At 47.1% G+C, this 20,204-nt stretch overlaps 1 protein-coding gene across 4 annotated transcripts in view; it reads right to left on the bottom strand.

Annotated features, from left to right (window-relative positions):
- The window catches only part of PDCD11 (programmed cell death 11), a 618,996-nt gene that overhangs the window by 403,077 nt on the left and 195,715 nt on the right, over positions 1–20,204 (bottom strand). For all 4 annotated transcript variants that reach the window (XM_085606675.1, XM_085606679.1, XM_085606671.1 and 1 more), the window contains exons 17-18: positions 17,121–17,340; positions 8,548–8,703 (exon numbers count right to left, since the gene is read on the bottom strand). In XM_085606675.1, coding sequence (XP_085462801.1) covers positions 8,548–8,703; positions 17,121–17,340 — 376 coding nt within the window. The remainder of the gene's footprint in view (positions 1–8,547; positions 8,704–17,120; positions 17,341–20,204) is intronic.

Here is a 20,204-nt window from a genome sequence, read left to right as displayed (position 1 = left end):
AGGGGCTACTCCTGGCCTAGGTAGCGAGCAGTTACTCCAGAGTAATGTGTTCATCAACTTAAAGCACCGGCAACTTGGCGGCTGGCACCGTAGAAGTGCCTACAGGAGCGCGCGCCGGTGATTCATGGTGGAGATGAGCGGGAGATGCACCGTATCCAGCAGGGATTCCTTTATCTCCGCACCCGCTACATGTGTGTGCGGAGACGGCAGCTCACGGAGCGCGAGGGCTTAGGTCTTCAATTTTTTCGTTATGATTATATTTTTATTGCATTTTGATTGTCCAACATAATCGACTCATTGTGTTCTATCCAGCCATTACTTGTTGCGCTTGCGCCTTTATACTCACACAATGTGCTGCCTCTAGAAATCGACTATGGAAGGCAATGATGAGATTTTTGAACAAGCCAATACCTCGCATGACATGTGACCGACCGTCCCAAACCTATTACCTGTGAGATGAAATCGCTAGTCACATATTTTCATATTTTTTATCAGATGATCTCATGCCTTTCTCTGTGGGGTTTCCCAAGGCTTTTCACTAACACCGATGCCCTTTAATCCCTCTGCCCACTGCACAGCTATACTGATCCTGTTGTCTGACTGCAGTGCTTCACCCATACAAAAGACACCCATCCATAGGCGCCATTGGACAAGGCTTGTTTGTATGCAATCCTGTGTATTTGCCTGTTCCATGGAAAAAGCATGAGGATCATAGGCTGTTGTGGTGATAGTGAGGTGCTCCTGTGATGTCTTTTTTAGGTCGAGCCTATGCAGCGCATGCGCTGCTCTGCTGCATACTGTATTGGAGTATGGAATAGAAGCCCCACCCACTCTCCACCAATTTTTGTCATTGGCTTGTGTCATTGTCCTTCGTAAATACTGGCTTCTGAATCATTAATAGGCTTGTTAGTTCCTCCTTAGTACTGCCTTGTCTTCATTTGTAACCTCCCATGAGGACTGGCCCTTCTACTTTGGTTGCTACATAATACGTCTTTTTTAGTCTGTAAGCACTATTTTCTTTAATGAGTTTCTCCTACTGCAGGCACTACATGCTTTCCTGCAACATTCAGCCCGCCATGCGTGCTTTCACTTTCAGAGGACAATGGCGACCACTTCTTTAAATATGTCTTGCATTTAATTAGTAAAAGAGATTTAAAAAAAAGGCATTGTCATTTACAATGCGAGACCTATTGCATTGCAAATGCTTGTTTCTAGAGCTGTGTCCACAGCTGGGCCAAAGAGGTGTTCTTGATCGAACGGCTGATTTAAGATAGTGGTTTGCACTTTCTGTTTAAAACCAGAAATGAACAACCATGCATGTCTGCGAAGTAAGACAGTGGTGTTAATAGATCTAGATGCGGTGTCTGCTGCATCGAGGGCACATTTGATGGATGCATTTGTAATTAACTTGCCCTCTTGGACCAAATCGTTGGCTTTAGCTTTGTATTGGTCAGGTAAATGTTGAATAAGATCTTCAAGCTCATCGTAGTGAGCTCTGTCGTGTCTGGCAAGCAATTCTTGTGCATTAGCTATTCTCCAGTGATTGGCTGCTTGGGGAAACTCGTTTACCTGATGCATCCAGCTGTTTAGACTCTGTCTGGGGGTGGAGCATCACCAGAGGTTTGGGAATTAGCACGTTTTCTTGAAGTGGAGACTACTAAAGAATCTAAAGGGAGTTGTCCTTTAATGTAGATTGGGTATTTAGGGGCCAGCTTATACTTTTTATCAATTTGAGGATTGAGGTCCTGACAGGGTCTTTAAATATGTCTGGTGCATGTTTAATGACACCTTTAAGCATGGGCAATGTATGTATTGTTTTTTTGAACGAGCAAATGTGTCCAGAAGGAAGTTTTCCTCCATGGGGTCTGAATGTAGTTCAACGCCATAGTATTGCGCAGCCCTATTAATGAGCTGACTAAACCCTTTATTGTCATATGGGGGGATGGCTTGGATGGATATCCATCTGGATCAGGAAGGTCTGTGGGATCGTTGTAATCGTCCCATGTATCCTGTGGTGGAGTAGTGTCACCATCAGGGTCATCTAAGGGATCCTTATGTCCACCCCAATCCCCTAAATCATCCTCATCCTGTGGTGGTAAGGGCGAGTATGGAGAGTGTATAGGAGAGTTTATAGGGGACAAATGTTTGGTAGGAAGAATAGGAGAAGAGGGTCTTAGGGGTGAAGTTGCAAAGTCTCTCTTCTTCACAGGTACGTCAGGAGAGTGTGAGGTATCAGATTTCCTCTTCTTTGATGGAAGACTAACAATATGAACTGTTTTAGGGTCCATATGTAATGTTTTATTTTGGATTGACAGGATCTGGTAGAAACAGTTCTTCCTGCTTGTTGTCCCCATTCGGTGCAGATTTTTACGGTTCCGAACGTGATTTGGATTTGGTCTCTAGAGCCATAGGAGGAGTCTTGGGCTCCTTTAGCTTCGAAGTCGGTGCAGAGTCGGAAATCTTCTTCGGATGCGAAGGTTTTCGGTGTTTGTTTGGTTCTGAGGCTTTATGAACTTTCGGTGCCGAATGGTTCGATACCGAGGCCTTTTTGGACATAACGGGAAAAGGGTGTATCCCTGATTTCGGTACCAAAGGTGTTTTATGGGTACTGATACATATCAGGTCCTGAGCCTCCGGAAAGCTTTTTCTTTGTCTTCGGAGCTGGGCCCGGAGGCGGGGCTTCTGAAGTTTTCCCTCGGTCTCGACTAAGGCCTTTAGGCGAAGTTTTGACCGGAGCCTTCTATTTTTCGGGTGGGGCAGGGGCATTTGTACTCACTCATTGACCTGGAGTGATGTGGTCATCGGAGTCATCAGCTCCGGAGACTATGTCGAGCTCCTCTGAATCCTCTGCCTCTGGAACGTCGGGCCTTCATCGAAAATGTTGTCTGGCACCGGTGCAGCCTGTTGAGCCATAACGTGTTGTCGAGCCTGGCGATCACGGATAGTCTTTTTAATTGAAAGGAGGCACAGGCTTGGCGATCCTTTTCCTCGTGTTCTGGCGAGAGGTAAAGGTTGCAGAGCTTGTGGTGGTCACTGTGTGGAAATTTAGCTCCACACTGGGGGCATTAATGGAGTCCTTCCCATTAGCCGTAGGCACGAATGGCACCGATAGGCCCAGCGGCCCGCATTGACGACCGGAATCAAGGATTTGGGAGTCGATGCCCATGCGCACTATCGTCCAAGGGAGTAGTCACCTATCTTGTGACTACAAAGACTTCTTCCAAGACAATAACAAACTGCAAACACCCGAGCCCAACACAAGATGGCAATCTATGTACAAGTATGTACTCTGCAGCTCATATGCCTCTAACAGGAGATTTAGAAAACAGAGCCTCAAGCTCACGCATGCTGCGAGCAGAGATGATGGCTACCAGAAAACTTTAAAGTCTCTTGTCGGAGAGGACAATTATGTAGGGGCTTGAAAGGCGCATACATAAGGTAAGTCAAGACAAGATTCAAGTCCTACTGGGGTGTTGCGAAAGGAAATGGAGGAAAAAGGTGAGTTAATGCCCTTTTGAAATCTATTTATAATAGGGGACTTAAAAAGAGAAGGCTGATCAGGAAGGCAAAGAAAGGCCGAAATGGCCAAAAGATAGCCTTTAATGGGTGCCCAGAGCAGAGCCCTGCAGGGCCAAAGAAAGAATGAAGAGGAGAACCTCTGAAAGAGGGGCAGAGAGGGGATCCACAGCCTTTGCTGTGCACCATGCCACACATTTGTTCCATCTACAGACGTATACCGTTTTGGTGGAGGGATACCTGGCTGCCAAGATAACGTTACAGACTTCGGGAGGAAGGTCAAAAGCTGTCAACTGTCGCTGCTCAATCTCCAAGCAGGGAAGAGGAAGCTGGACAGGTTCGGGTGGAGGACCGTCCCCTGCTGCTGCAACAGAAAATCCTCCCGAAGAGGCAGCCGGGATCGGAGGATCGATGGCCATGTTCAAGAGTTTGTGCCCAATCCTGAGTCACGAGGATGATCTGGGCCCGGTCGCGCTTGATCTTCTTCAGCACTGTGGGCAGAAGTGGTATGGGCGGAAAGGCGTATAGAAGACCGCAATTCCTCTTGTGACGAAAAGAAGCGTCGCCGAGCGAGTGACGCCTTGGAAATTCCAACCCAAAGAACTGCTGGCATTGCACGTTCTATTCTGTGGCGAAGAGATCTAAGCAAGGCTCTCCCCAACGCTGAAAGAGACCTCGCACCACCTCGGACGCCATTCGTGATCCATCTTGCACCGGCTGCTGAGTCAGGCTGCCCTGGCATTCAGGGAACATGACAGGTGTTGAACCACTATGGATATGCCCCAATGTTCCAGCATGTTTAAAGGCGAAGAGCCTCTTGACAAAGGGTCCACGACCCCACCCCGCCCTGTTTGTTGCAATACCACATGGCAGTGGTTTTGTCCATGAACACCTGCACTACTCTTCCTTTGACGGAGGGAAGGAAAGCCTTCAGTGCAAGACGAATCGCCAGAAGCTCCGGAAGGTTGATGTGGAGCCCGGACTCCGCCGGAGACCAGAGGTCTCAGATCTCCGCCTCCCCCATGTGGCCACCTCACCCCAGGAGTTATGCATCTGTCACCACTGTGAACTCTGGTTGGGGAAGAGAGAGGGACCTGCCGTTGACCCAATCCAGGTTTGTTAGCCACCCCTGCAATTGGTGTGCAGTGCTCTCCGAGATCTGGACGCAATCAGAAAGATGCCCCTGATGCTGCGCCCACTGGAACTTCAGGTCCCACTGCAGAGCCCGCATATGCCACCTGGCATGGTCCACCAGCACGATGCAGGAGACCATGAGGCCCAGTAGCCTTAGGGTCATTCTCACCGAAATCCGGGATAGAGGCAGAAACATCGGTATCATAGCCCGAATATCCCTGATTCGCTGCTTGGGAGGTTAAGCCCGAAACTGCGCCATATCCAGAACTGCTCTGATGAAAAGGAGCTTTTGAGAGGGAATCAGGTGTGACTTCGGCACGTTGACGGTGAACCCCAGCAAGTGCAGGAGGTATGCCGTAGTCTGGAGGTGAGAGACAACAGCCTGGGGCAAGCTCGCCTTCAACAGCCAGTCTTCGAGATAGGGGAAGACTGGAACCCCTGACCTGCACAGATGAGCTGCGACCACCGTCATCACTTTCGTGAACACCCGAGGGGCGCTAGTAAGGCCAAAGGGGTGCACGGTAAATTGAAAATGCTGATGGCCTATCGTGAACCGCAGGTAACGCCTGTGGGCCGGCAGTACAGGGATGTGGAAATAAACGTCCTGCAAGTCCAACGCTGCCATCCAGTCTCCAGGGTAGACAAGACCTGAGCCAATGTCACATTTTGAACTTCTCCTTCCGGAGAACGCGGTTGACGTCCCTGAGATCTAAAATAGGACAGAGGCCTTTGTCCTTCTTGGGCAGTAGGAAGTAGTGGGAATAACAACTGGTGACCCCCCGAAAGGATGGACTAGGAAGGCTTGGAGGCTGATGCAGAGGGGGCACTGGTGGACTGGCCTGCACGCTGGCCCCCATACCCACAGCACAGGGTCCCACGTCCCCGGCTGCGCAGAGGCTGAGTAGCTTGCGCCGGCCTGTGGCGCTGGGTGGAATGTGGTGGGGCACCCGTTCCGTAGCAACGAAAGGGACGAAAGGCGGACTGAACAGGGCGAGAGGTGGCAGCGAGGCCCAAGGATCTGACCATAGCCCGAGAGTCCTTGAAGCACTCGAGCACATTGTCCGCCTTGTCGCCAAACAGGTGACTGCCGTCAAAGGGCATGTCCAAAAGGGTCGATTGGACATCCCATGAAAAGCCAGTGGACATCAGCTAGGCATAGCATCTCAAGGCTACTGACGTAGAAATTGTTCTACCTAGCGAGTCGGCAGTATCCAGCCCACATTGAATGGCGAACTTCGCTGCATCTCTACCCTCGGCAACTGCGTGTGAGAGTACAGCCCGGGCCTGCTTCGGGCACTGTGGCAGAACTTGCGCAACCGGGTCCCACACAGAGTGGATGTAGCGGCCCAAGAGACATGCGGTGTTTAAAGACTGCAGTCCTAAGCTGTCAGAAGAAAACATCTTCCCAAAATGGTCCAGCTTCTTGCATTCCCTATCTGGGGGAGCAGTAGGGAACGCGCCTTTGGATGTTGTGGCTTGGACCACCAAGCTCTCGGGGGTAGGGTGTTGGAAGAGGAAAATCATCTGGCAATCATCCTATCCACAGGAGCTCCTGTGCTGGGCTTGGACCAAGTACCCAGAAGGAGGTCTGTGAGAGTCTCAATGAACAGCAGCAGGGGCTCCGTAGAGGCCGCTGCCGGCTGAAGCACCTCAGTCAGGTTAGTCCTGATTGCCACCGTAGGAAGCTCAAGGTCCAAAGCCTCAGCCGCCCTACGCAACATCACAGCATAGGAGGCTCCCTCCTCCATGGCCACGGTAGGGGGAGAAAGCATACCAAGGTTTGAGGAGGTGTCCAGACAACTGGCATCACCCAACTCCTCTCTCCAGTCCGGCTATTCTAGCTGGTCTGCCAGAGGGCCCACAGACCCATCCCAGTCCTCCTCACCCTCCTCTGGTTGCCACTCAGGGCGAAAAAGAAACCCAGGATAGAACAGTGGTACAAAAGACCCTGCAGCGCCGAGGCCGGAGCATCGAAGTCCTAGAACCCTCAGCCAAGTCCACGGGGCCCGACTGCATGCCGGCAGAGTCAGGCTGCCCAAAGATGGAGTGGATGGCTTCATAAAATGCACGAAGCTGGGCAGGTGACGCTCCAGCTCCCGGGAAGGGAGGGAAGCTCTGAGCCAACCCAGCAGGCTATACAGGTTGAGCCGAAGGACAATGACTTTCTGCATCCAGTCGGCCGACGAACAAGCAGAAGGCGAAGAGCGACAGTGCTTCTTCGTTTTCTTCTTGTGCTTCGACTTACCTGATGATGAAGACTTCGAGGAGGAATGATGGTGGTGGCTCCGCGACCGATCCCGTGACCTACCTCTCGACCGGTCAGCGGAGAGGCGCTGTCTAAGTAGATACCATGACGTCATTCCGGCGATCACGAGGCCAACGACTAATGCGGGGTCGACCGACGCCACCTACCGACGCGCAGGGGTACTGCTGGGAAAAAATTCTCCGGATCCAGTCTGACGCCTCAGGGTAATTCCAAAGTAAGGAATCAATATTCAATAGTCTGCTTCAGATAGAATATTATATACATCAGTTGATTAAAATCAAAAGGTCTTGAGTAATGCTAGTCCTAAAAAGAGAAATTCTCTGGCCTCACCATGTTCAGCATAGATAGAGCATCCAACATGCTAACAGACAGCAGCATTAAGCTGCCTTCTAAACATTAATATTAGATCTAGTCTTTCATGTAACTATTTCACTCCACGGGAATGTCAGAGGAGGAATAGAATTTGTACTGCAGGATTGCAATTTTAAAGCAATATAAAAAACAGAGCATATCTGCAGAAATAAAATAGGAGGTAATACAGGTACAAGCCAGAAATATAATGGGGTATTGAAACCTGCACAATTTTATAACAGCTACAAACGTTCCATTAAGAAACTAAGATAAGGACATCAGTGATAAAAACTGGCTTAAAGAAACTTAACTTAGCAAAGAGAACAGATTTGCAAGCCCAAATGGACCTACAGAGAATCAACAACAACCAGACATAGAAAAACGCACACAGACCACCAATAATCTCCAACACACATCAGCATAACAGTGCAGACTGTAACCTGCCTCGAAAAAGGGAGAGGTGAAAATCTGGAACGGATCCTGCCCTCCCGGATTTACAGTAAATGCTCCAGCCTTACGGAAGAACTCCTGCATACATTTTCTAAAATATATATTACAACCACTAAATCCAAACATAAAAAACGTTACAAGATATTTAAATAAATAAGTTCAAACAATAATAGTGTGTTTGCTACATCACAGACTGCTTTTTTCTTTGAAAATAAAACCAATATCAATTAATTTCACAAGAGTTAAATTGTAGACTGGGATTTCATAAACCTTAATGCTGAGAAATTTGAGATGAGGCATACATTTGTATCTCTTTTCACGGCACTCATGTACAGAGGAAGTGAGGAACAGTGCTTAACTGTGTGCCTGTGACTGCAGGAGGTGGACCACTGGTATTCATTTTTGTAGCCGGTTACATATTTTTCATCATTTGACTTTGATCCAGAGGAAGTGTCAAAAATGGCACAAAATAGAGAACAAAGGAGGAAAAGAAAGCTAGGGAAACAGCAATAAAAGGCGAAAATGGATTTTAAAGAGTAGCTAAATAAACAGGAAGAATTGGGTGGTGGAAGAAAGAGGCATGAGGTAGAATACAATCTAGCCAGCCTTGGTTATTTGGCAAACCTGGTATTCAACAGAATCGGGACCCTTCAATTTAGTTTTCTATGTACGCATTTTTTTTTTTTTTTTTTTACACATTTTAGGTATGGATTAGGAAGACGTCGAGAGATTGAGACCGATTCTTTCGAGTCAGCAAGTAGCAGAGCCTTAAACCTTTTTGGGACCTGAAACACACTATATTCCAATGATTAAAAAAAAGGAAATCAAACCTCCAACATGGAATGAGCTTGCAGACACAGTCATTCCAGCAGTGGCGTCCCCACCGCTAAAATGTGCCAATCCATCATCATTCACATCCTGGACTGTCAGCGTGAGTTTCTGACCAGGTAACAATTTTGCCAAACTCTGGATCACCTCAGAATTATCTGTGAATGACATGAAGAGCAGGATTGCAATTGTTAGAATAATTTCTGCAGTTTGTTTGTTCTGAAAATGGATATACATTTGTGCTGTAATCACCCAACTTGCAATGTGAGACATTATTTATTCAAATAAAATAGGTCACACCTTCGGCTGAACTATCAAAAGAACCTTCGCTCCATTTCCTAATCAAAAAATTATTTCATCTAATTGTTAACTCTTTTGTAAACATTGCTGTAACTTGGGGAGGACTCCTTTTTAGGTCTCTCCTGAGCCAGTGCATGCGCTGGTCTGGCGAGACATTTAGTGAGTGGGCTTCAGAAATCGGACCACAAGCTTTTGCTTGAGGCCTAAAGCTTGCGGTTACGCGCGCGGGCACGCGCACAGCCGCCATCTGGCTTTCCTAACTCGCTCGCTGGCACCCTTACACTCACGGGACGCTGCAGCTGCTTTCACTTTTGCCGCCGCGCGTACACACACACACACACACACACACACACACACACACACACACACACCACTCGCATGTTTTTTTTAAATTTCCTTTTAGCGCGCACACAACTCCCGGGCTTAGTGCTTTCACCTGATATTGTCTGATTACATTACATTAGGCCACACCCGCTTGCCAGTCCCGCATAATTATAGCGCAAACTTGAACCAAGGGCATTATAGCGCTTCATACGGAAATCAGCTCCCCTTACACAACAGTTTTTAAGCACAGTGTAACAAAGCGATTTGCACGGCATCACAAGATGCTGCGCATGAGCCGAGATTCTAACCTAGTTACCCAGTTCTAACATCCGCAGCCCTAGCCGCAACGGGTGTGATATTAGGAGATTTGTCATAAGAAGCACTCCCTGAGCTGGGAATACGTAGTGCTTTCACCTGATATTGTCAGATTACATTACATTAGGCCACACTCGTTTGCCTGTCCCGCATAATTATAGAGCAAACTTGAACCAAGGGCATTATAGCGCTTCACACGGAAATCAGCTCCCCTTACACAACAGTTTTTAAGCACAGTGTAACGAACTCAGCGCCACCACAGCATCACTCAGCGCCACCACAGCATCACTGAGCGCCACATCAGTATCACTCAGCATCGCCATTGCACTAGTACACCACCACCTCATCATCACTCAGCAAGACCGGAGTATCATTCAGCATCACCTCAGCATCGTCTCCGCACCAGTCAACACCACCACCACCACCACTACTACCACCTCAGCACCCCCTCAGCCTCCTCTCCGAATCTGGCATCTGTTGATTCTCCCCTAGCGTCTGGCCGCTGCTAGTGTTATAATACAGGTACTAGTTCCCAACCTTCACCCTCCGATTGTTTATGCCCCCTCCAAAAAAAGCTTTAACAAATAACCATTGGAATAGGCAGAAACAAGTTGCCAGCATTGCAAGAACAAAAGAAAACGGAGTACATTTTTTATTGTAAATACTTTTTTTAATATGGTCGTGCAGTTGTACATAATGCCTTCTTGGTCATATATAAGGTAACAAAAATGCTTCTGACACTTTTTTATTAAAACTTTTCAGCAAGCTGCACAGCAGCCACACTTTTCTACAGCACAGCTTAAAGGCATTGGCAAAGTCAATAGCTCTGGCTAAACACTTATAAGGCCCCAAAGGCGAGACCTATTGGCTATGCCAATGCTTGTTGTGAATGTTATTCTACCCTTGAAAGAGGAAGGAACATCAGGGAAGAAACGGTTTACTTCTCTGTAAATATAGTTTGGCCGTTTTAAACACCTCTAGATTGACATGGCATTACTCTGCCACTTAGAGTGATGTATATGGAACTGTGTATGTAGGTAAAACGTTTTTTAGGTTTTGCCTGCACAGCGTTGCTGTGCTTGAGAAAGCTATTGTTTCTAATAAAAACTCAAAAGGGACTTACATCCCGCCTCCTCTCTTTCCTGGTTTTTCATTGGTTCCTGTTCCTCCATTTCTATTGGCTGCAGCATATTTTTCTGCCTTTACCAATGCTTGTCCCTCATCTGCTTCTCTTATCAGTTTCCCGCCACTGAAATACTGTTAACATCCGCTTTGGTGGAACTATATTTTCATAAAGTTTAGCCTATTTATATAACAATTTATCACCCGAGAGAATAAGTGATTTGCATAGAATCAAAGGATGTTGCGCGGCTGCTGAGACTCGAACCAGGATCCCCAGCCTCGAGTCAGCCGCTTTGGCCGCTGCGCACCATCCTCAGCGCTCCCATGTTATCTGTCAGGGAGGTCTTTCCTTCTATGGGACCATGATTGATGAAAACAGCTCTTTATTCGTTAGATAGGCGAAACCGATGCATTACCAATGCTTGTTCTTTGTCCGTTGGCCAGCGGCGGAGGTGAGAATCTAATGTAAGCCCACAATGCCCTTTTTATGTAGTTGCCATCTTCAGATTTTTTGTTTTTCATTTTTGCATCAAACCCTTCCTCCACTGGAGAGGTGGGAGGGTCACAAGTGAATCTTGATTTACCTGTTGTGCATTAATTTTAAAGTGGTATCACCCTCAATTGGTGGATCGCTGTGATGTACGGGTAGATCCACATAATTGTTTAAGTGAATACGTCCCCGCTTGAGTTTTACATCAATACAACATTTTTTTGTTAACGTGCAGTGACGTTCCTGTGGCTGCTATACACAATGTGCTGTACAAAGAGATTGCCTATAAAAGCTATTGAAGCCTATTTCTTCATTGTTTTCAAAACCTTCCCTGCATAACGGAATTGTTTGCATTATGTATCTTCCTATTATTGCAAAAACAACAGTTGATGGACAGAATGCAGAACAATGTCATACATTCACCCCAGTACAGAGATATGGGCCTAAATCCATCGTTTTTTTGCTCACCATGCCATTCCAGTTTGGACCCAGCCATATGCAAATCAGTCTTGACCTTGTGCCTCATGGGAACAGTCCAGCCCGAACTGCCAAGCCAGGTCCTCCCTGGACTGGAAACAAGCATCATAGGACCGGTTTCGGGGTTTCACCCCTCTTCAGCCAGGATAGCTTGATTCCAGTGGCATGGAGAGCACGGGACCCTCGTCTGGGCATACCCGTCTCACTCGGGGTGACAAATGCAAAAACAACAGTTGATGGATGTAGGAGAGTAGGATCTGCTTCACATGGGTACCCCCACTTTTTGCTGGTGTTTCACTGTTTTTCGACCTTAGTCTGGCTGTGGCCCTGCTAATCAGGACCACAGCCTAGCTGCTTCCTCTCTAAAATGGTTTGCATGTACATTAGGTTCATATCTAATTGGATTCTGGAGTGCCTTATAAGCCCCTAGTACATAGTATACTATGTACATAAGGCATAGGTACCTCAGAGGCTTTCCAGGGGCTGCAGCATGTATTATGCCACCACTGAGAAGCACTCCAAAATGGCACCACAGGTCTGCTACTGCAGCCTGGGTAAGGGTGTGCTTGCACCCCTTACAGTGGTATAGGCTACCTATATCCACACAAATATACAGACGTATATAAACCTATAAGCCACTCCTATGGCAGGCCTTGACAATCCTGAAGGCAGAGTGCTTGGTTTTATGTGAGAGGGTGCCCAAGCATGAGCTGAGCCTCTCTGCAGCTTTCGGAAATCCTTCCTTATGGCTGTTCTGTGATACAGCCATACCATATACTCTTAAGTGCATTATAACCTCGCGGTAAATGCTAACTTTGGAATGGCTGCATCAAAACATGTCGTGTTTGGTGTCAAACGCTTTGGAACACTACCCCCCCCCCCCTCTGGTGGTGGGGGTAACATTCCACACTTCTAGAGGGAGAGACATGTTCACACTGGCTAAACCCGGTAGGACTTTCCTGAGCTCTGGTATCACAAAATGGATGCCTCTGCCACAGACATGGCCTCCTGCTGCTGACCGAAACTCTGGCAGGGGAGGCCTGGACAATAGGTTTCCTGTCTAAGGGAGGTGTGACCACCTCCCCAGACAGGCAGATGTGTATTGGGGCTGGGCGGGAGCACACTCTGGTGCTTTGAAGTCCTGCACTGGGGGCACGTTTTCTGTCCCTGTGCATAGCCCAGTTAAAACTGGTTGCAGGGGCTACCTGCCCCTGCTCTGGGGCGAAACTGGACAAAGGAAATGGGTGTAACCACCCCTCTTTCCAGGCCCACCCATAGGTGGGGCCTTAGAGTTAGTCCATCCCCTAAACTTACTATAAATATAGGAATCCAGTCCCTAGGACTTTAGATTACCCTGGACGAAACTCTGCAACATATATCCTGGACCTTCGACGTTCTACTTTAACTAGAAGACTGAAGAAATCTCCCTTGGCGTCAAGGAGCGACTCCCCTGCTTGTCAGGCACCAAAGAAGCAACTGACCGGTCTGCATCGCTGAAGCTCCCGCCGGACGCCGAAGTCTTTGCATCACCAGAGGTGGATTTCCAGACTTTCCCGAAGCTACCCTGAGTCCACAGCAAAGCTGAGGCCCGTGGCTATAGTGGGTGACGTGGAACCGCGACCCCTGGACACCTTGAACTTTTGCAGCAACACTATCTTCCTGGTCCTCCTCGAAGTTGTGCTTTGGGCTCCGAGTAGCCCCAGCCTTGAGCACCTCCTGCACTGAAGATTGTTGGCCTCCACTCCACGAGTGACCCGTGGGCCAGCTTCAAGTGCGACCGCTCGAGGCTCCTTCGCAATCACTAGCCCGTTGGCTAGCAGGTCCCCACGAAGGCAACTCCTTTTCTGATTGGCTTTCCTGGTTGCTCCAGACGTGCCCTGACTTACCCTCGCTGGGTGAGTCCCTCAGACCTTGCTGGTCTGCACCGCAGTCCTTTCTCTGAATTCCAGTGACTTGCCGTTGCCAAAGCTTGTTGGGTCCATTCTGGTCGCCGACACTGCAGCACTCGACAGACTTCGTCGGACAGCTCGAATCTGGCTCGTGGACTTCGTTGACACCTCCTGGACCTCGTGGCTGAAGAGTCAAGACACCCATCAACCCACCTGAAGCACCCGACATCTGTGGGCATTGGTCCATCCTGCCCTTGGTCACTGGCTAGTGACCCAGACTCTGTCCCCTCTGCTTTCAGGTTCCTTCCATCCTAGATCCAGGCTTGAATCTCTTCGGACACTTCTCCTCTTCACGGCAGCAGCAGTTCTTTGCAGGCTCCCATTGAAATCGACGACGCGACCCGACACCAAAAGACACCTATGCACCCGGCTTCCCTGGGTGAGGTAACTAGAGTACTCCGGTGCTCTCGTGGGTGCTAGCCCTAGAACTTCTTAAGTCCAAAAGGGTTTGGTCCGGACTCGATTAGAAGTGTCCCTAATCTTTAAAATTCCAACCGCGACATTGCCCATAGAAGATAACGGGAACCCGCGGTTGTGTTTACACACTGCATACAGTCCCCGTGGATCTCCTGTGTTACTACCTTGGGTGGTTCCTTGGGGTCCCAGCGATTCTACAGGCTATAGGCCTAGTGTCTATTCCAGTCGTGGTTCTTATACCACTTTTTTGGTATATGGTTTGGTACGCCCCTAGGGCCCAAACGTGTATTTGTGCTATTACTGATAATTGCTGACTTGTAAACAAAGTACTTCGAACTCCAGTCTCATAAAGAGACTAGAGGGGTGTGTTTTATCTTAAATACATATATTTTGAATATATACCTGGTGTGGTTGTCCTTTCATTTGATCATTCAAGAGATTATAGACTGGTAAAACAAGCTGTTTTACATTCCTTCAAGACTTAGCCTGAAGGCTGCTCTCCATAGCTACCACTAGGATAGCTTTTCATAAAGGTTGTCTTTAACCTATCACCATAAGGGGTTGTTTGGACTGATACAGGGTGCCCACTAGAACTAGTGGACAGCATATATCAGGCCACCTTCTCACAATGGACAGAATAAAGAACAATGTCATACATTCCTATTATTCTCTTATTTACAGATATCCCCTTTATCTTTGTTGCACATGTATCAAGAAATGCATTATTTTCTTCTTCTGGTTCTAGTGTGTTGAAAATTAATATATATATTCACTAAAAAAAACAAAGGTCACAGGGACGTTATAGTTAGGCTCAGATTTTACTTGTACAAAACCATTGAAATCCAGCAGTTAAAGTAACCTAAGTTAACTACAACTTATGCCCCTGCAATGCACTGCTTATGACCTCACATATTACATAGCTCATGACGTGGTCAGTGATACCACCTATGACATAACTGATGACATCTCAAATGACATCACTGATAACATCATCCAGTGAGTGTGTTTTGAAAAAGTTTCTGAGAGTTAAATATATATACTAAGGTACTGTAGTAGTTAAATTACTATTTTTTTTATGTACTACTAATAAGTGATACTGTTTCAAATGTATGTAATCTGAGTGACACTGAGAATGTATCAGTGTAGGAGTGGGGGTGTGAGTGGCTGTATGGGGGTGTGAGTGGGTGTTTGGATGAGTGATAATAGGGGGTGTGTGTGAGTGGCTGTATCGGTGACTGGTGGCTTTGTGAGTGGCTCTATGGGTGGATAGGTGTGTGTGCATGCAAGTGGCTGTATGGGTGGCTGAGTGAATGGTTCTATGTGTGAGCAACTGGGTGTGTAAGTGGATGTATGGGTAAGTGAGTGGCTGTTTGACTGGGTGTGTGGGTATGGGAGTGGCTATTTCGCATAGTAAGTTTGTGCGAGTGAATGTATAGATGAGAGGGCGCGTGAGTGGTTGTATTGATGTGTGAATGAGTATGTAAGTGGTTTTGTGGATGAGTGAATGAATGTGCGAGTGGCTGCGTGAGTGTGAGAGGCGCTGTATGGATGAACAAGTGGCTGCGTGAACAGGTATGTGAGTGGCTGTATGAGTAAGTGTGTGATTCATTAGTGGTACGGGTCTGTGAATGGTTATGTGAGTAGTTGTGTGGGTGTAAGAGGCTCTGTGGATGATGTCTCCAGTGACGTAATATGTGAGGTTATGAGCAGTGCATTACGGGGCTTAAGTTATAGTTAGCTTGGGTAACTAAAACTGCAGAAACACACACTTTTTTGCAACCAGAGAAAGAATATAGTCTGAGAAAATGCCCCTTTTTGTCATGGTCACCCCAACTTTTTGCCACTGGTACGAATGTTGTTCGATTGATGTGCAGTGGGTCCCTGCTATCCAGTGTTCTTTCCCTCAAACAAGTTAAAATGGTCCAATTGTCACACAATTGGCTTACACTTTGGAAGCCCTTTAAATCCCTAGTAAGTGGTACCCCTGGGACTTAGGGCATGGGTACCAAAGATGGTCCCTAAGGGCTGCAGCATATATTATACCACCGTAAGGGACCCCCCTACAAAATGGATGCAACCTGTCATTACAGCCTGCATGTCATGGTGCAAACCATGAAGGAAAACACGACATGGTACACTCACTGTGTGCCACGCCCAAGTCACTGCATGTAATATATATAAGTCACCCTTACAACAGGCCTTGTAAACCTAAGGCAGGGTGCATTATATTACATGAGAGGGCATGAGCAGCTATGCCCTTGTGTATCCTAGTTCAATTACTAGATGGTACAAGTGAACAGGGAAGCCATCTTTAGTATATGTACTGGGCAATGGTCATTACAAGTTCCCAAGCTACATGATGCCTTTACTGAAACCTATGGTGTTTGGTACACCTTCTCGTAATAAATCTGTACTGTTGCCAGTACAAGATGTATTATGACATGCACCCAGAGGGCACCTTACAGGTGCCCCCTGAAAAACCTACCACTGTCTAGTGTTCTGGCTGACTGGTATCAACCAGCTTACCACTACAGAGGAGTTTCTGACCCCCTGCAAGTGAAAGCCAATGCTCTCTGGGGCCAGAAACAATGCCTGCTCCAGAGGAAGGGGTTCACACATTTTCCTGCAGGATGGCTAGTGATTTAGCATATCAAGGCCAGGGACTTCACAAAGTCCCTGCTGCCTTTGATATTCGACCCTGGCTTCCACCAGACCTGTGAGATGCCACCCCCTGCCCTGAAGTCCATTCAGTCTGCAATTCGTTATGTCCTCCTGTCGAGTATCTGGCTGGGGAAATCCTTTTTTCGAGTGCAGCTGGGGCGCAAATGTGTTCCCATTTCCTGGGTCATCCTCGTTTTTCATAAACTGACTTTTCTGCTACCATCGCCCCGCCCATATCTATCTCCCATTCCACCATGGTGGGCAGCGTTTCCACTCCCCATTTCTTCGCAATGTTTTGTTTGCTAATTACACAGCCCAGTGTGACCAAGATACGCTCCTTACTATCGAGATCTGTTGCACCCCATTTGTTGATAAAGCATTGCTGTGCTGTCTGCTGGATTTGTTTACCCATCAGAGTGGTGTTAAGTACTAAGTGCTTGATCTTGCATTGGAGTATAGTGGAATGGTTGATTGATTACAAATTACACAGAAAATGGATATAAGACATATAAATCCTTACCTCTGTTGCCCACAAATGTCCTTATAAAAAGGAGTTCCTGGAAACACTGGTCAAGTAAGGAGAAACTCTCTCCAGCACTGTCACCTGAACTGCACGCAGACACCTTCAGGTTCAGCAGGATACGCTTCTTTTCTTCTTCAATATTTGTTACCTTCGCAACAACAGTTTGCCCTACCACAAAGTGGTCTTCTGTATTTGTCACAAACTTATCACACATGGCCTGCGGAGAAATGTGTAAAAGAAGAAAGGTTTGTGAATAGTTGTTTAAATATGTGAACCTAAAGAGCAAAGAGCTGAAAAGGAAGTCTAACTGCCCAAGTGTAGTGTAGTTCTTTTATTACTGTTGTAGGATTTTGAGTTGACCACCTCACCATATCGGACAGACTTACTTAGAATGGATGATGGTACTGGATAGTCAGGGTTGTAGCTGTGGGTCTTTATGCAGATACTTGATTGCAGAGTTTCCTCCCTACTTACTACTCAGGGTACTAGACAGAGAGCCCAACCTATAGCTCAGTTTTCCATATACACACCAGGACCTCTGCCTCCCTGGGTTTTGGGATGTGAAAGGCATTTTCTGTACTTCTCTAGCCCCTCTGTTCATGTAGCTTCTAGAGTGGATTCTTTAAAGAAGTTACCCCCTCATCTAGCTATGAATCACACCTTTCTAGGGTGAGGTCTCTGTGCACCATCATGGCTTCATAGCGCTTCTCCTCAGCAGCTGCAGTCTGCCTTAGTCTATTACAAAGTTTTTCTGAGCTGACAAAATCAATAGAAGCTACAATACTTTCCCACCCCATGGTTATGTTGGAATAGCATCCTTCTGCTCTTAATTTTAATGCTGCTACCCACTGCTTGCCCGTCAATAGAGAAAATGTAAAGAACATTCTTTCTCACATTTATTATAGTTTCTGACTATACATATTTTGGCAAAACAATGGAAACATGTTAAAATGGGCCCATGTGAATCAATAACAGGGTAATAGGATATTGAGACCTGTTCTCAAAATGAGTATGCTAAACAAGAAGGTAAAACTTGAGGTTATGTACACCAAAACATTGAGCAGGCCATTATGCTGTAAGAAAGTATATGAGATGAAGATCCAGAATGGAGCGAAGTCCTACACCTACTTTCAAACTTCTATGGAGGTTCCGGAGGCTAAAACTGAAGCGGATAGGTAGTCTGGACAGGAGCTCAGGGATTTTAGAATATATCCATTATGTACCACAGAGTGAATCTTCAGTTTGGGCCCAACAGTGTGAGAGGAGGGAAACACTCCTTCTCCACCAGAGTGGAGAACACCCCCTAAAATTAGAGCTGTGAGTACAGGATTACATCGTAAATTCACTGGGGCCTCTTCGCTTTTGCTTATGCCTGTGGGAGGGGCTTGCTATGTAGCCGCTCCCCTGGGACTAGGATTCAGAGTAAGAGTCAAGAACCAGTTGTTTAGTGTGAAAGGAGGATCCGGCTGAAAAGCCTTCACCTACTGGCAATAAAGGCTGCGGTCTGAGTGATATTAATTAAATAGCACTAAACAATGTCTGTGACCACGCCTGTTCCAACTGCCAAAGGACCTAGAGGAGGAGGGGCATAAGACTATGGTTTTCTTCTGGTTCCTCACGATTCTGATTCAGACTTCAGTCACATCTGCCTTACCAAGTAAAAACAGTGTTCATGGTCTTTGCAGCAGTGCAAGTGTGTTCCTGAGACTCAAGCAGTTCCCGCCTAGTCACTTTGGGGCTCAGGAGGAGCACAAGCCTATATTCAGTCTGCAAACAAGGAGGATTATCAGTCAAATTCATGACAAGGATGTAGTTCATAGCTAGTCATGACGCTTTGCCCTTAGCCTACCTGATTGATCAAGCTGATACAATTTCATATTGGAGGACATTTAGTCTTGTAGTCCAAATGGGATGTCTAAGTTTTACCATTTGGGGAAGCTGCCATCAACACAAGAGAATAAACTGGTGGGTTCCAAAAGTAAGAAGGTAACTGCTATGCCTGCCCAATATAGGTTTCTCAGAAACTTTGCAATAGCTGGTGTGAAGTGTGGCTTGTTTTGGTGCCCAAAGATTGCTGGAGGTCTTAGAGCTTGCTAGCACTCAAGGGCCTCGGCAAACGGGCCAAAGAAACCACCAGGGCACAAACGATTACATTGGCTGGCAGGGTCACCTTTGTCTAACTGGATAACATTTTAACACTGTTCACTGGCCCTGAGAAGCAACCATTTTTTGGATGTAAATCCTTGTGCTCACTAGAAGAGGTATCAGGGTTGGTGGCTGCTTTCAAACTACTCCCCCCCCCCCCCCCCCCTCCCTCCCTTTTGAGTCCCTAAATGTGGACTGGAACAGTTCAGCTGGGCTGCGGACAATATTGACAGAACAGATGGGGAGAGGGTGCTAAATAGTCTGGATTCAGCTTGCTTTACACAGTTCGGGATTGATCTGCACGTTAAATAGAGGAGCCAGTTCCAGGAAGCCTGCACAATGTGACTTTCAATTGCCACTGAAGGCATCTGGGAATGAGCCTGAACTGAGGAAGGCCATCAGCATAATGGGCAAGCCAGGATCCAGGAAAGAGGGTCAACTCTTTCTGGTATAGAGAATTCCACTCTCTTGAGAGGAAGAGAACCACAGAGGAACCCAGACCACAATGAGATTCTGTGGAGATGGACCATCAGTCTCAATGGTACCCCTATGGTTCATAGTACATCCCACAGATTCTGGTGCCAGCTCCAGCCTCTTCAGGATCTGTTGACGGGAGAGGAAGGGCGTGCCACATACTCCCAGATCTTGCGCTGCACCATTGTTGGAGCACCCTACTATAGAAAATCCTCCCGACAGACAACACAAGAGGACAACACTTGACATTTTCATGCCATTTGGGATCTGGGCTTGTCACACCACCTATGGTTAAGGGGGAGGAGTACAATCTCACATGTGTATGGAAGAAGGCAAGCCACTTCTACTTCCTCTTGCAATGATATCCCTTGTTCACCCTTTTTCAGCCTTTCAAGTTTAACTAATGTGTACTAAGCGAGAATTAGACTTAACCAGGAGGGGAGGAGCTTGGAGTTTTTAGGC

The sequence above is a fragment of the Triturus cristatus genome, chromosome 1_2, assembly GCF_964204655.1.
Source record: "Triturus cristatus chromosome 1_2, aTriCri1.1, whole genome shotgun sequence".
In the NCBI taxonomy this organism is placed as follows: Eukaryota; Metazoa; Chordata; class Amphibia; order Caudata; family Salamandridae; genus Triturus; species Triturus cristatus.
This window is presented reverse-complemented; position numbering and strand designations above follow the sequence as displayed.